General features: G+C 50.7%; 1 protein-coding gene across 7 annotated transcripts in view; it reads right to left on the bottom strand.

Annotated features, from left to right (window-relative positions):
- The window catches only part of MARK2 (microtubule affinity regulating kinase 2), a 58,060-nt gene extending 48,306 nt beyond the window's left edge, over positions 1-9,754 (bottom strand). For 2 of the 7 annotated variants that reach the window (XM_027090334.1, XM_027090333.1), the window contains exon 1: positions 9,124-9,754. In XM_027090334.1, coding sequence (XP_026946135.1) covers positions 9,124-9,177 — 54 coding nt within the window. In that variant the 5' untranslated portion in view covers positions 9,178-9,754. The remainder of the gene's footprint in view (positions 1-9,123) is intronic. The other 5 variants (XM_027090329.1, XM_027090326.1, XM_027090330.1 and 2 more) reach the window with 5 other exon arrangements.
- Positions 9,755-14,762: the final 5,008 nt, after the last annotated feature.

Here is a 14,762-nt window from a genome sequence, read left to right as displayed (position 1 = left end):
GAAATCAGAGGAATAGGAGAAAGAAAGGACTGGGTGGTTCTGGGATTTTATACATGAAGGCGATCTCAGACTAGCAAAATTCCTCTCCTGAGCCATGCCACAAAAGAGGCTTACAGGGCTTCCCTGATGGCACAGTGGTTAAGAATCCGCCTGTCAATGTAGGGGACACAGCTTCGAGCCCTGGTCCAGGAAGATCCCACACGCCACGGAGCAACTAAGCCCGTGTGCCACAACTACTGAGCCTGTGCTCTAGAGCCCGCAAGCCACAACTACTGGGCCCGCGTGCCTAGAGCCCATGCTCCGCAGAAAGAGAAGCCACCGCAATGAGAAGCCCGCCCACCGCAACAAAGAGTAGCCCCCACTCGACGCAATTAAAGAAAGCCCGCGCATCAACGAAGACCCAATGCAGCCAAAAATCAATCAATAAATAAATAATTTTAGAAGTTCCCTTAAAAAAAAAAAAAGAGGCACACAGGCATACAAACAGGTAAGGCAGTGGTACATGGAGATGAAAACCCAAGATGGACAGTGAAAAGGAAGGAACAGAGTTCAAAGAAACCAAACAGAGAAAAAATAGGAAGTGAGACACAAGTCAGCAGAGGGGTCAAAAGGAAGAGGAAAATACACTGACAGAAACATTCCCTGATGAGCTCTGCGGCGACACTGTTACCTTTCTCCCTGGCCACAGTGGCAGTGTGAAAAAAACTGAGCAACTTACTTGCCGTTCTGATAAGGCATTCAGGCTCTAGAAGTGGCAAGCAAGGAACATCAACAGGAACCAACTGAGACCAAAATCTCGGCCCAAGATTCAAAGTCCACAAATCCACAGGAGCCGCTGAGAAATGACTGTCACCCTCCCTCCCAGGCCTCACAAAGGGGAGGCTTTCTTTTCACTTCAGAAAAGCCAACAAAGGTAACAAGAACCTGCCCTGAAGGCCCCTCTGCTAGTGAAAAAGGAACCTAAAATCATCAGCTGCTAAGTTCCCATGTGGTCTTTAAGAGAAACAGGGAGCTTTCTCCTGTTGCCAAAGGGTAAATACTGCACGTGAATAAAGGAACACAATGAAAGAAATCCTGGCACTAGGTGGGGCCTCCTCTAACACCCGGATCCCAACAGCTGGGAAAAGCCCATGCTCCAGTAACTTTGGATTTGGCCTTCCAGCCAATGAAGAGACTGCACACCCACCACCAACACCACCACCATTCACACCACAGAAATAATGGGCAGGCAGAGGGTGGTGTGGTTTTTTTTCCCCTTTAATCAATAAAGTTGCCTAATATTGATATCTTGTAAATAAATAAACGAAGTATTTTTTAAAAAGTGCTTTCAAAAGTACATAAACCTCTCCAACAGCATCCTATTTTCTTTCAGATATCTGATTAAAAAAGAAAGCTAAAATAAACAAACAAATTAAAAAACCCAGAAATGCTAGGAAAAGCACCTATGGAACCCCAATGGCTGGAAGAGGCCAAGATTCTTCCAGTCATTACAGAGACATTCCAAACTACATCCCTTATACTGACCTGGAGTTGTGTGGTGCTCAGAGAAAATTCACTAAGTTGCTCAACTGAAACAACGATGACGATAATTATTACGTCCTGCCAGCACTAATGTAAGCGCTTTATATTCATTAACCCTTTTAATACTCACAACAACTATATCTCTAAGATAGGTATTATTATTGCTCCTTTTTCTTTACAGGCCTAGAGGGATAAAATAAGCCCAAGGTCACAGTAGGGGCTGACCCAAGATTCCAATACAGGGACTCTAGCTGCAGAGCCTGCTCTGACCACAGTGACACCATTTATTGGAAGTCCGAAAGTGCTGGGATCTCCTTTCAACTCTGCCATAAGCTCAACTCAATCAGAATGCTATGCTAGACCAAGAGGGCCTAAGGGACCCCACTTCCTGTGACTGGAGAACCAGTAATTCAAACTCTTTTGGGCAAAAACAAAGCAAGAAGCCAAAAATGCTGCCAATGCTATGTGCAAAGGTAGTCAAAAGATGGCCATCTGTGGAGAGGAGGTGAGGAAGTGATGGGGTAAGGGAAAACCAGCAGACACTCGGGTCTAAAGAAGGTGAAGGAAAAAGGGGGCCACCCTGCATATAGGATATGAGTAACCAAAACAAAACCTTCAGTAAAATGGTCCTCAGGAGAAGCAATGAGTAAACCACGGTAGCAGCAACAAGGACATAAGCTAGAGCTCTGCCTGCAGGTAGCTGCACTCATTAATCACCAAGCTTCTGGACTTGGGAGCTTTCTGCTTAGTGGGAGACTGAGAAAACAATCCGGCTACGTCAGCAGCACCTGCAGTCCAGTTGCAGGGGGCTCAGAATCCTGCTCTGTCCCCTCCCTGAGAAAGATTCCCTACTGTGTTCAGGAAGTGCCAGTACGTGGTGACTGAAGGCTCCCACCTTCCCTACGGGTCCCTTGATCAGGGACACTCAAACTGTTCCCCATGGCTGAAGTACCTGTTGAACTGCCAAAGATCAAAAACTATTCTCTCTCCTTTTTTCTTCTCCAGCGGGCCTGGACAGCCAGCAGGCCTGGACAGGCAGTACCTATGTACCGATCCAAAAGGTCTGGGGTCTGGTTGGATTTAGCAGCCAGATCACGACAGCCAGGAGTCAGGAGTCCCGATTCCCTTCCAGATCCACACGTGGGGAGCCAAGCACAGACCTCCTGGCCAGACGAAGGGCCTTTTGCCAAGCTATGAACTGCAAAGAAAAGGAGCTCTATCTTAGAGCTTCCAGTGAAAGGTGTGTAAGACCAAGTTGCTTTGAGTAGCATGAGGTGTGGAGAAAGCCCACTCACTGGAGAGGCCCAGGTCAGAGACCCATCCAGAATTAGGAGGGAAGGTGGTTGTTTACAGACCTCCTCCAAACTCATGCCTCAATGAGCAGAGCCCCAGAGGAGGCAGATCTCTGTATTGCCAATTTCCCAAAGAGCACAGAGGAAAAGAGGCCGAGGCAGCTCAAAACTAGCTTGACTGGTTCTACAGAGAAGCCGCTGGTCTGCTCCGCCTTCCTTATGTTAAAAAGAAAAAGGTGGCTTGGAGCCAGACATTGAACACCCCTTCCCCCTCCCCCACTTCACTGTCCCACAGGATCCACCTAGCCACCAAGACCAGTGTCCATCTAACCCTCCCTCCTACTTGTGATACTATGACTTCATAAGCCTAAAGTCAATCATTTGCTGCACAAGAGGAATTATATTTGTTTTTTGCCCTTTTCCAATGAGAAGGAATAAATGAAAGTAAGGGGGAATGAGTGCCAACCCAAAGACAGACATCTGTGGAAAGAACTCCCCAAAGGGACCAAAAAAACTTCAAACACTCTAGACAAAACGGACATTCAGATGAAGGGATCTAGCCTATTTATACCCGGCAAAGGAGAAGCAGGTCGAGTGGGCCAGAGAAGGCCCTGGGACCCCTCCTCTGAGGGAGAACTGGAAGCCAAGGGGGCCAGATGTTCTCTTGGTGCCTTTTCAGAACCAGATGTACCATCTCAAAGTCTAAGAAACAGCAAAGACATTCAACAGTCCGCACTAAAAGGGCTGTGGCGGGGTAGTGACGCTCTGCTCCGAGAGCTAGAACTTTCAGAGTTAACATGGCAATAGACAGCCTCTTCCCATGCCACAAGTGGGAAATGGGTGTTTCCTCCCCCACAAGGTTTGTAAAGCCTTACTCTTCCCTTTGCTGAGACAGAAGGGGAAAATGCATAGATAACACTTCAGTGACTCATACTTGATGAAGGCTGGGAGAAAGCCTGGAGAATCCAAGCTTCAGGTGCAAAATGTACAAATACTGGAATCTACCATCAAGAAAAGGAAACCCAGCCACCTATCTGGTTTGTCATTTTGCTGAACTTCCGCTGAAGGAGGAAGGGCCAGGTTTAAGCTCCACCCACCCTTTCCATAGCCCTCTCAATTTTTGCTTTGACGCAGGAAAGTGGCAAATGTGGCAGCGTCACCATGGCTAAGAGAGAACCAAACCCTTTCCACGTCTCCTCCCAAAGCAGAGGCCTAGTGGTCAGTCTACAGCTTAACCCAGCGCGAGGAGCTGGGGCTGGACCTGGTTACTGCAGGAAAGCCTCATCAGGCAGCCTTAGGGAAGGAAGGATGACCACCCTCCTTGCCCTTTCCATCTGCTGAGGTTACTTCATCCCAATCCATTAATGACCTTCAAAGTGCTGCTGGGGGGAGTCCATTTAGCAGAGACACTATCTTGGGGCCAAGGGTGGCGTCCAGCCCCCACCTCGCTTGTCGATAATGGGCCACAAGGTCCAACGCTTAGCTGCACTCTAGGCATAAAATATTCATTTAAGTCGACATAGTACATATGAGGAAAGTCATGGAAGCTCCTGGGAGAAGAGGAATGCCAGCCAGGTGACTAAGTGCTCAATGGGAAAGAGTTCATGAAGGCATGGGTTAGTCCTGGTCAAATGCCCACTGAGAATCAGGCTGTTCTGTCCAAAGGGGAAGCAGTCTAGTCTGAGATGTTTTTGACTCCCAAGAGCTCTAACCATGCAAACCTCTCAGAAAACAAATTCTCAGTCTCTTCCTGCCTCACAGGCATCAACTCTGTTTAAGACATTTATGCTGAAGAAAACTCAAGCCCAATCTTTGGTCGCCATCCGAAAGATTCAGTTATCCCCGTGCAAACTTGATTTTAATCTGAAGCAGGCCGAATTTCAATGACTGCCTTGTATCCATCTGTTTAGCTACTTCCCAAAGTCCACAGACTAGAGAGAAATTGTTACAATTTACTAGGTAGCTACCTTTACCAGGTTCAAAGGTTGTAGTATGGCAACTCTAGGAGCCCCTGGTCTAACAATACCTCTTCCCTGTTTCGAGGGTGAAGCAGAAAGTAAGACTATATGGTCTGACATTCACCCACACCCCTGACTAGAAGGCAGCACCACCAAGGAGCCCCTGGCCAGGGTCAAAGGGCAGAGGTCGGAGTCAGCACCCAGAGCATGGGGCTTGCTGCACAGCCTGCAGGACAGGGAGTGAAGGGAGAGCGAACCGAGCTCTCTACAAGACAACACTAAAACCAGATTACTCAGTGAAACTTTCAGCCAGAATCAACACTGGGATCCAGGGATATGTGTGTTTGGAGCGGCTCAGTGGTTCTGTACGGGATTCTAAAAGTTAGATTTGCTCTCACCCACACTTCCAAACTCCTCTTCCCAGAACCATCTGAGAGAAGAAACAATGCCACTCACTCCCTGGAAGGACAACAGCAGACCCCTCCCTGGCCCACTGCAGCAGAGGCAGAGGCAGGTGGGCAGTGAAAGCCTCTTGCTTTCTCTCAGGTGCTTTCTCTCAGGAGCCCTCTCTTGTGGTTCCTGAGGCCCAGAGGTGGGGCAGGTATGAAGCCAATGTAGGCCCTCTACCAGGTGTTACAGGAAGCTTTCGCCAGCGGCAGGTGGACTCTGCAAGTTGGACCCCTCTCCACTTGCCTATTACTGCTGCTGCTGGCTGGAAGACAAACAGTCATCTTGCTGATTGCTTTCACCACTGCCAAGCCTCCAGGCCAACAGAGCCATTTGGAAAAGTGAACAGAAAGCTCAGCTCTCAGATTAAGAATGCCCAAAACTACCAGCCCCAGGTCACAACCCTCTTTCTGCAAAAGGAAGAGTCTATGACTGTGAAAAAGCACATCTGCAATCAGGTGTCACAAAAATCACAATAAAGACAGGGCTTAACTTTCTTTTTATCTCCTACTTTCACTGTTAGAAGCAGAGTCGACAGCAAACAGGCAATCTCTCTGCAACACTAGGTTTATTTTTATGCTTCAACATTTTGTGTGTGTGTGTGTCTGTTTAATTCAGATGTGATCAAAGAGCTCCTAGAAACAGCTTCTCATCAGCCACATGTTTTAAAGAAAGGGGGAGAGAAAGAGCAAGAGATTGGAGCTCGAAGACAACCAACAGTTTGTTTACCTATTTTCTTGTGAAACCAATTAAAATAATTTAAATCTAAATAAGATAATAGAGGAACTTTGTTATTTTTATTTTATTATTATTTTTTTTTTTGCGGTACGCGGGCCTCTCACTGTTGTGGCCTCTCCCGCTGCGGAGCGCAGGCTCCGGACGCGCAGGCTCAGCGCCCATAGCTCACGGGCCCAGCCGCTCCGCGGCATGTGGGATCTGCCTGGACCAGGGCACAAACCCGCGTCCCCTGCATCGGCAGGTGGACTCTCAACCACTGCGCCACCAGGCAAGCCCAGATAATAGAGGGCCTTTGGGGGAAAGAAATCAAACCAACCAAATCCCCTTTTTATTTCACAACATTAAGGCTTATGCAATGACCATTTTAGCTAGAATCGCAACAGGACCGAGAAGAGCTTTCTGGTCTCACCTGGTGGCATGATCTAGCCCAAAGGAGACCAGTGCTTCAGGCCTCTCTAGCCGTATGACCAGAGGAGGTGCTACTTGTCTCTTTTCTTGTTTTAAAAAATACTGCATCTATGAAAAAAAAAAAAATACTGCATCTGCCCATTATGTTTTTCGAAATCCACGCTTTTACTGGAATGAGACTTAATATCAAGTCAATGGTGTGGCTACCCTGAGAACGACAGAAGGACCAATGAAGCGGCTCAGGGGAACCTAAATCCATGGAGTGGAAACAGGATGAGTAATTCATAATTTGGAACAGGGTGACAATGTATGCAGCCAGTGCTCTGGACAAAGTTATCAGGAGCAGCTTACGTTCCCAAATGGTTCACAGAGTTCTGCTATCACAAAATCAGTAGGCGTGCACTGGGTTCCTACTATGCGCTCAGCATTATGTGAGGCTTGTAGGGAAGAGAGGAAATCAATGCACACATCACAAGAAAAAGACCAAGGCAAGAATACATTTACATGGAGTAAAGAGCACAAAGAAACCACATTGAGGCACTCTGTTACTCTACTTTGCTGAATACAATGCCCCCCACAGCCTTGCTGAGAGAGTAGGCACTCCACCGCCACTCCCCAGATGCCTGAGGGTGCCAGTCAGTCACTTGGCCTCCTCCTACCAGCTCAGAATCAACAGCCTGGGAAAGTCCTCTGGTTAAGCAGGGTTTACCTGCTAAATAAAGGCTGTGATAGGAAAAGGAATGGAACAGGCAACCTCAAGAGGGCCTCGAGAAAGTGGTTCCCAGTAAGGAGAGAAACAGCTGGCACTGGAGGGAAAGACGGTGAGATACAGACCATGCTCCAGTTTCCAAACACCTCAGTCCCATACAGAAGCAGCTGCCAAACCCGCTGATGAAACGGAAATCAACCATCACTCCCTCTCAACCCATCTCAACCCCAGAAGCAAGCAGTCAATCCATCAGTAACGAAAGGGTCAACCACTGCAGAAAAACTTATCCAGAACTCCTCTTGAGTTCCTGACTGCCCAGATGACAGAGAGTGAGGGGGTAACAGAAGAGAAAAACATCAGAGAAATGAAAAGAGGGTGGATTTTTCAGAGAAAGGTGTTAATATGCAAGAGAATATAACAACAGTTCTATTGCACTAAGGAGAAAGAAGGAAACAAGATGAAAACATAAATAATGTAGTGAGGGAGAAGGATGCAAAAAGCACTTCAAGCCCCACAGGAGAAGAGCTCTTTTTTCAGGTCAAGTTTTTTTGGCCTAGTAAAGTTCTCCACCAAGTTTTTTTTGGCCTAGTAAAGTTCTCCACCAAGGTATGGCAGGCAGGAGACTCTCCACAGAGCAGGCAGCAAGGGACACTAGAGATGGTGAAAGAAAGGGGAGGGGTGGAAAGTGGACGCCTCTCGGCTAAGAGGTGAGATGACACAGAAAAGGCTAAGGCTTGGGTGACAGATGATAGCAGTGATTGCCAGGATGAGGGGGAAGTGTGTAGCTCAAGAAACTAGCGTGCAAAGTTCCTGGCCCGGGGGGTTACAAAGACTAGCCAATCACAAGGGGATGGATAGGGGCATATATGGGAAAAATAAACATGAAGTGAAGAAGGCAGGAAACTAATATGAAGATTAAAGGCAATCCTAATTAAGAGGCATAGTAAGTAAGATGGGGTGAGGGCAGAGAAACCGGAAGGCAACAAGCAAGGGGGAAAAACTATGTAAAGTGACAGATCCAGGAGTGAAGAAACAAGAAAGCCTCACGGTTTGTGTTGCGGTGCAAGAGGACAGGAAGGCAAGGCCGGGGATGCGGCAAGGCCGGGGAAAGGACCGAGCAACAGGCTGTGTAAACGAAGTGGGGCTGAAATAGTGACTGTCTTTCCCTCGGTAGGGAGAGCCCAGGGAGAAGGCTGGTACAGCACTCACAGTGAGAAACAGGAGGCCAAGACTCAAAAACACAAACCCCAGAGGAAGAGAACGTGAGGGAACCAAAGACTCTGAAGGGAGTGAAGACTGGAACCCCAAAGACAACCTGTGGGAAAACTATGCGCATGACAGCTGTACGGGAAAACACGGAAGCAACAAATGCCAGCGCGAGGCACCAGGGAGCTCCTGGAGAAGAGAAGGGAAAGTGATGAGCAAAGAGTAGGCGAAAGATTTGGAAAGGTGATGAGGGTGGAGCTGGTGGGTTGCAAGCAAGAGGGAGAGCACAATCTGGAAAATGCAAGAGGCAGGGTAGAAAGCCGGGGAACTGACAGGGGACAGGCATCGAGAACACACTCCGGGGCAAGGACCCTGAGGGTGAAAGCTGGGACTGGGAGAACCGGTGCGGGCGGAGGGGAAGCGAGGCTGGAGGGATGGAGGAGGAGGAGGAGGACAACGACCTGGGGCAAATCGCAGGGTGCCAGTCGAGGAACAGGAGGGTGGCTGCTTTAAGCGTGGGTGGAGGAAGACCAGAAAGGCCCCCGAGAGAAAAAGGGAAGAGAAGAGGAAGCTGGGGAGGTAACACGGAAGAGCGCAGGAGGGCGGGGAGGGGAGAGGGGGGGGGGGGGGTCGGCAGAAAGACAAGTGTACAGCTTGGAGTCTGGACGAGGTGGGTCCCAGGAGAGGACTCGGAAGGGAGATGTACGGGGCCAGGAGCCAGATGACAGGGCAGCCGAGGCTTACAGGATGGCAGCAGGGGCACGAGGGGAGCTGAGGAGGGAGGAGGCTCTGCAAGGTGCAGGGGCCCAGCCAGAGAATTCGGGGAGCCCTTGGGGCTCCTTACCTGCTCGGTGTCCCTCTCGTTCAGCGTGGGTAGGGGGGTCCGGGCGCTGGACATGGCGCCGGTATCTCAGGGGAGGGAACCGAGAAGCTCGGAGGAAGGGAGGGAAGGGAAGGCGCGGAGCCCGGCCGGGCGGGGCTTCTCACAGCAGGGGCACCCGCCGCATGGGCCCCGGCCGGGGGTGCGGGGAGGCCGGACTGCCGCTCACGCCAGCCCGGGGATGCGCCGCTCGGGCTAGGCCGCGCCGGCTCCGAGCGGCTCCGGACCGCACCCCCCCGACCCCCGGCTGGGCTGTGCCGCCTTTCGGCCGGGCCGCGCCGCTCCGCCTACTCTCTGCCGCCGCAGCCGGCCGCCTGCCTCGCTCCTCCCCTGCCCTCAGCGGCACTGCTCCGCGCCCGGCACACAGGCAGCCGCCGCCGGACCTGCTGCTCCCAACATGGCCGCCACCACCGCCGGCCCTCGGCTCTTTCCGCCGGCAGCAGCCGGAAACATCCGAAGCCGCTAGAAACGGGAGGGGGGCGCGCCTTCTCCTCCCGGCCACGGACTACTGGTGAATTCCGGAAACACCCGAAGAAGGTAATCCCGGGGACGCGCGCGCCTCCTCGATTCCGAAGACCAAGCTTCGGCTCTGTTTGCGGAAATCCACGAAGGGACTCCGGGTACTCCAGCCACGCCCACAGGCCTTTCCCCGCCCACTTCCAACTGGCTCTCGGCAGTTTCCGGAAACACCCGAAGCCGCCCCGCTTGCCTTGAGCCGGCCCCGCCCGCATCCCGCCCCGCCGACCGCCGGCGGTCGTCGGCCATTTCCGGCAACACCCGAGGCCGGGCGAGCGTCGGGTCATTCCCTCGGGTGGTACCCAAAGTCTGACTCTTCGTTTCTTTCCGTCAGTTTTCGGGTATTTTCAAACCTTGAACAGGGAGCGTGGATCACGTGTGCGTATTACCATTTGACTAAACAGAAAATAAGGCTGTTAGCCATCCCTGCTGTTGGCATCCTTTGGTTCTAAGGCAACTTCCTGTCTGTGTGTCCTTTCGTCTCTCAGCTAGCTCATTAAATACATCTTGTTTATCATCCAGCCTGTCTATCAACATGTGTGTCACCTGTCAGATGCAGCGTTAGTCTATTACCTGTCTACCTACCGTTCATCACCTGCTGTCATCTATCTTGGCTTCTATTTATCTATCCATGCACCCCACATCTAGTCCACAGGGCTCCTCAAGGTACCAGGCAAGCACCAGGTAAACGTCCTTGGCTTCCAGCTGCCGGACCTGTACGGATACCCCAGCCCTGCATTCCACCTCCAGCTGTGTGTAGTGAAAATGCTGTGTGATCTTGGAAAAATCACATAACATCTCTGTTTAGACTCCTCAACGTTCCTATATTGACAGAATCCATGCCTTTGTTCCAGTGATGACATTCTAAATAACATCTTTGAATTTGTTACCTTTTTTTTCTTTCAGAAAAAGTCTTTTGCTTGTTCAAAACAGCACAAAACGGCATTGCACTATGGCAATGAGTCTCACCAGATCCCTTTTAACTATCCCTGTGAGGTAGAGCAGGAGAGACATTATCTTAATTCACATTTCAGTTATCGCTTCTAAGACAAGGAACTCATGGGAAAGAAAAGAGAAACTGGTTGAAAATGAGGATTCCTCAAGATGGCACAAAGAATGGACACCTAGAGAGGTTCCTTTTCTTCTCTGGCCTCAGTTTCCCCATCAATGAATTGAGGTCACTAGATTCATGAGCTCTGAGGTCCCTCTCATCTCTGGAGAGCCCCTGACTTTAACAGGAAGTCCATGTGGCAACCTGAGTTCACTCTTCACTTCCTCCTAGACTGTCTCACCAGGGAGGGGCAGTAGGCTGACTGGTCTGATTCCTCGGGCTCTAAGCTGCCCCCACCCATTGTATCCTGGACATGTTGAAAAACCACCACTCCCAAACCTACCCTAAGTTCAACAGCCGATAAGGTAGGCAGAAGCCAGAGTCCCCACAAGAGCCAGAGACCAAGCTCAAGTAACAAGTTCCCAAAGGTACAGGAGGAGAGAGGCCCAAGGGCTTGTGGGGAAAGATTGCTGGTTGGACCTCTGACACTTGACTTCCAACTCCAGCTACAGCTTATTGAGCAGAGCCCTTGGCTAAGTCAACCAGAGAAATAGGCAGCCAGACAGAAGCAACGAGAGGATGGTATGAACATACTTCCTAAGGCAACAGGTATGACCTACAGTCCTAGTAAATGCTCGGGACTCCATGACACCTCCTCATGCCCCACCTCAGCTCCATTCAGGCATCCAGCCCTTGAGGAAGAAGTCGGTGAAAGAACACAGAAGGAGGTGAGAGGGAAAAAAGAGGAAGAGGTGAAGCCAGAGGACATTCCCCGACCCCAAATTCATCCGGAAAAATCCATGAGAATGATGTGCCCTCTGGTGGCCAAAGGGAGACTCACTGGTGATTCCTGTGCCCCGGGTAACCTCCAAGGCTGGGGTCCCTGGAATAAGGGAAAAGGGGAGGGGGTTGGAGGAGCAAAGGAAGGTGCACTCAGGGGTCTTCCCCGGCCCCTGTCTAAGCAAACTTGACTAAGCAAACTCTACATCCTCCATGCTTCTACTCACTCAAGTTCTCATCCCTGCACTCTGCCCCTTAGTCCCTGCCTCCATCCTACCTGTTCTCTCCTCTTCCTCACAAGGCTGTCTAACAGGTCTCCCTGCCTAGAGTCCCTCCAACCTGCCCCACCAGCCATGCCAGAATAATCTTCCTAAAGTCCAGCTCCAGTTACATCTCTGCCCTGCTAGAAGGCTCTCACCAGCTCCCTTGTGGGTTAGGCAGGCTGATTTCATGGGCCTGTGACCTGTGCAGTCACATAAAAGCCCCACACTTAAGAAGGGCTTTGAGCTTGATTTCATGCTCTACTGTCACCCCTCTTGAAATTTTTACCAAGGGGGCCCTGCATTTTCATTTTGCACTGGGCCCCACAAATTTTGTACCTGGTCCTGGTGCTAGGAAAAGACTTTGGCCTGCATTGAAACCTTTGCACAGTCTGGCCTCAACTTACCTTGTGAATATCCTCTCCAACTAGGTATCACTGGTTGACACCTCCCTGCAGTTTGTGCCCTGCCACCAAGCTCTCTCACCTTCACGCTTTTGTTCAGGCTGATCGATTGCCAGTCACCTCCCTCACCTGGAATTCTAGATGTCCTTCAAGATCCAGTTCAAATATCGTCTTCTCATACCCACCTAGTCCTCTTCAAAGATTAATTATTACCACACATTTACCTCCCTCTAATCTGCAAACTCATTCACTCATAAATCTCTGTTGAGCATCTACTATGTGCAAGGCACTGTTCTAAGCTCTTCAGATATATCAGTGAACAAAAGATCTCTGCCGTTGGGGAACTTACATCTCGACTGGGGAAAGACAGGCAACAAACATAATACATGACAGTAAATATTAAGTGCCATGGGGAAAACCTAGTCAGCTAAGGGGGGTCAGGATTGCAGAAGTGAGGTGAAGGGATGCAAAACAAGTTGCAGTTTTAGGCTGGTCAGTGCAGGCTTCACTGAGAAGGTGACACTTGAGCAAAGACTTGAAGGAGATGAGGGAGTGAGCTCTGCCGCTGTCTGGGGGAAGAGCATTCTAGGCAGAGGGTGCGGCCAGTACAAAGGTCCTGAGGCAGGTGCGGGCCTGGCTGTTTGAGAGTGTGGGGGTAAACAGTAGGGGAAGAGGGCAGAAAGGTGATGTGGAGTCAGGCCTGGTGGGCCGCTGCTTTGGCTTTTTCTTGTAGTGAGGTGGGGAGCCACTGTAGTGACATGACCTGACTGGCTGAGAATAGAGTGAAGGGGCAGGGCAGGGTTTCCTTCTGGAAACCCTGAGGAGGCTTTTATGACAATTCAAGTGAGAGATGACCATGGCTCAGAGCAAGGCAGCAGTGGTGGAAGTAGTGAGAACTGGTCAGATTTGTGATAGATACAGCCAACAGGATTTCTTTCTTTCTTTTTTTAAAAAATCAATTTATTTATTTATTTTTGGCTGCGTTGGGTCTTTGTTGCTGCGCATGGTCTTTCTCTAGCTGCAGCGAGTGGGGGCAACTCTTTGTTGCGGTGAGCGGGCTTCTCACTGTGGTGGCTTCTCTTGCTGCGGTGCACGGGCTCTAGGCACGTGGGCTTCAGTAGTTGCGGCACGCAGACTCAGTAGTTGTGGCTCACGGGCTCTAGAGCGCAGGCTCAGTAGTTGTGGTGCATGGGCTTAGTTGCTCTGTGGCATGTGGGATCTTCTCGGTCCAGGGCTCGAACCCGTGTCCCCCGCATTGGTAGGCGGATTCTTATCCATTGTGCCACCAGGGAAGTCCCCGGACAGGATTTCTTTTCTTTTCTTTTCTTTTTAATATATAAATTTGTTTATTTATTTTTGGCTGCATTGGGTCTTCCTTGCTTCTTAGGGGCTTTCTGTAGTTGTGGTGAGCGGGGGCTACTCTTCGTTGAGGTGCGCGGACTTCTCATTGCAGTGGCTTCTCTTGCAGAGCACGGGCTCTAGGCACGCGGGCTTCAGTAGTTGTGGCACACGGGCTCAGTAGTTGTGGTTTGTGGGCTCTAGGCGCGTGGGCTTCAGTAGTTGTGGCACACGGGCTCAGTAGTTGTGGCTTGTGGGCTCTAGAGAGCAGGCTCAGTAGTTGTGGCGCATGGGCTTAGTTGCTCTGCGGCATGTGGTATCTTCCTGGACCAGGGCTTGAACCCATGTTCCCTGCATTGGCAGGCGGATTCTTTTTTTTTTTAATAAATTTATTTATTTTATTTATTTACTTTTGGTTGCGTTGGGTCTTCATTGCTGCACACCGGCTTTCTCTAGTTGCGGCGAGTGGGAACTACTCTTCGTTATGGCACGCGAGCCTTTTGTTGCAGTGGCTCCTCTTGTTGCGAAGCATGGGCTCTAGGCGCACGGGCTTCAGTAGTTGTGGCACGTGGGCTCAGTAGTTGTGGCTCGCGGGCTTAGTTGCTCTGCAGCATGTGGGATCTTCCCAGACCAGGGCTCGAACCTGTGTCCCCTGCATTGGCAGGCGAATTCTTAGCTACTGCACCACCAGGGAAGTCCCGGCAGGCGGATTCTTAACCACTGTGCCACCAGGGAAGCCCCCGACAGGATTTCTTGATGGATCGGTTTAGGAGTTATGTGAGAGAGAAGAGCTAAGGATAATTCCAAGCTTTCCAACCTGAATAACTGAAAACAAAACAAACACAAAAGTAAAGGCTCTACCACAAGCCCCAGACCAGGTAGAAACCAATGGATAGGACCTGTGGTCCAGGGCAGCCATGTTGCCCACTGGAATCAGGGAAGGCAGGGGTCACAGATCCCCAGCACCAGAGGCACAGGGGCCTTAGGAGAGCAGTCCCCTGCATGGATGGGCCAGGAGGGGAAAAGCCAAAGGGAGCCCAAGGTGCTGGATGGAAGACACCTTCATTCTCACCCCTGTGAACCATTGCAACTCTTCTCCATCTTTCTCCTCCCAACCAGTGAAGCCAGAAAGCCTGCTCAGGCAGGCCAGGCCGGGGGGTAAGGAGAGTGGTCCAGAATTGCCCTCTGATCAAGAGTCAGGTAACAGGGTGTGGCAAACCCACACATGCCCTCTGACTCACAGAGACCCTCCCA

The sequence above is a fragment of the Aethalodelphis obliquidens genome, unplaced genomic scaffold (assembly GCF_003676395.1).
Source record: "Aethalodelphis obliquidens isolate GAN/ISIS:26980383/991018 unplaced genomic scaffold, ASM367639v1 scaffold69, whole genome shotgun sequence".
In the NCBI taxonomy this organism is placed as follows: domain Eukaryota; kingdom Metazoa; phylum Chordata; class Mammalia; order Artiodactyla; family Delphinidae; genus Aethalodelphis; species Aethalodelphis obliquidens.
This window is presented reverse-complemented; position numbering and strand designations above follow the sequence as displayed.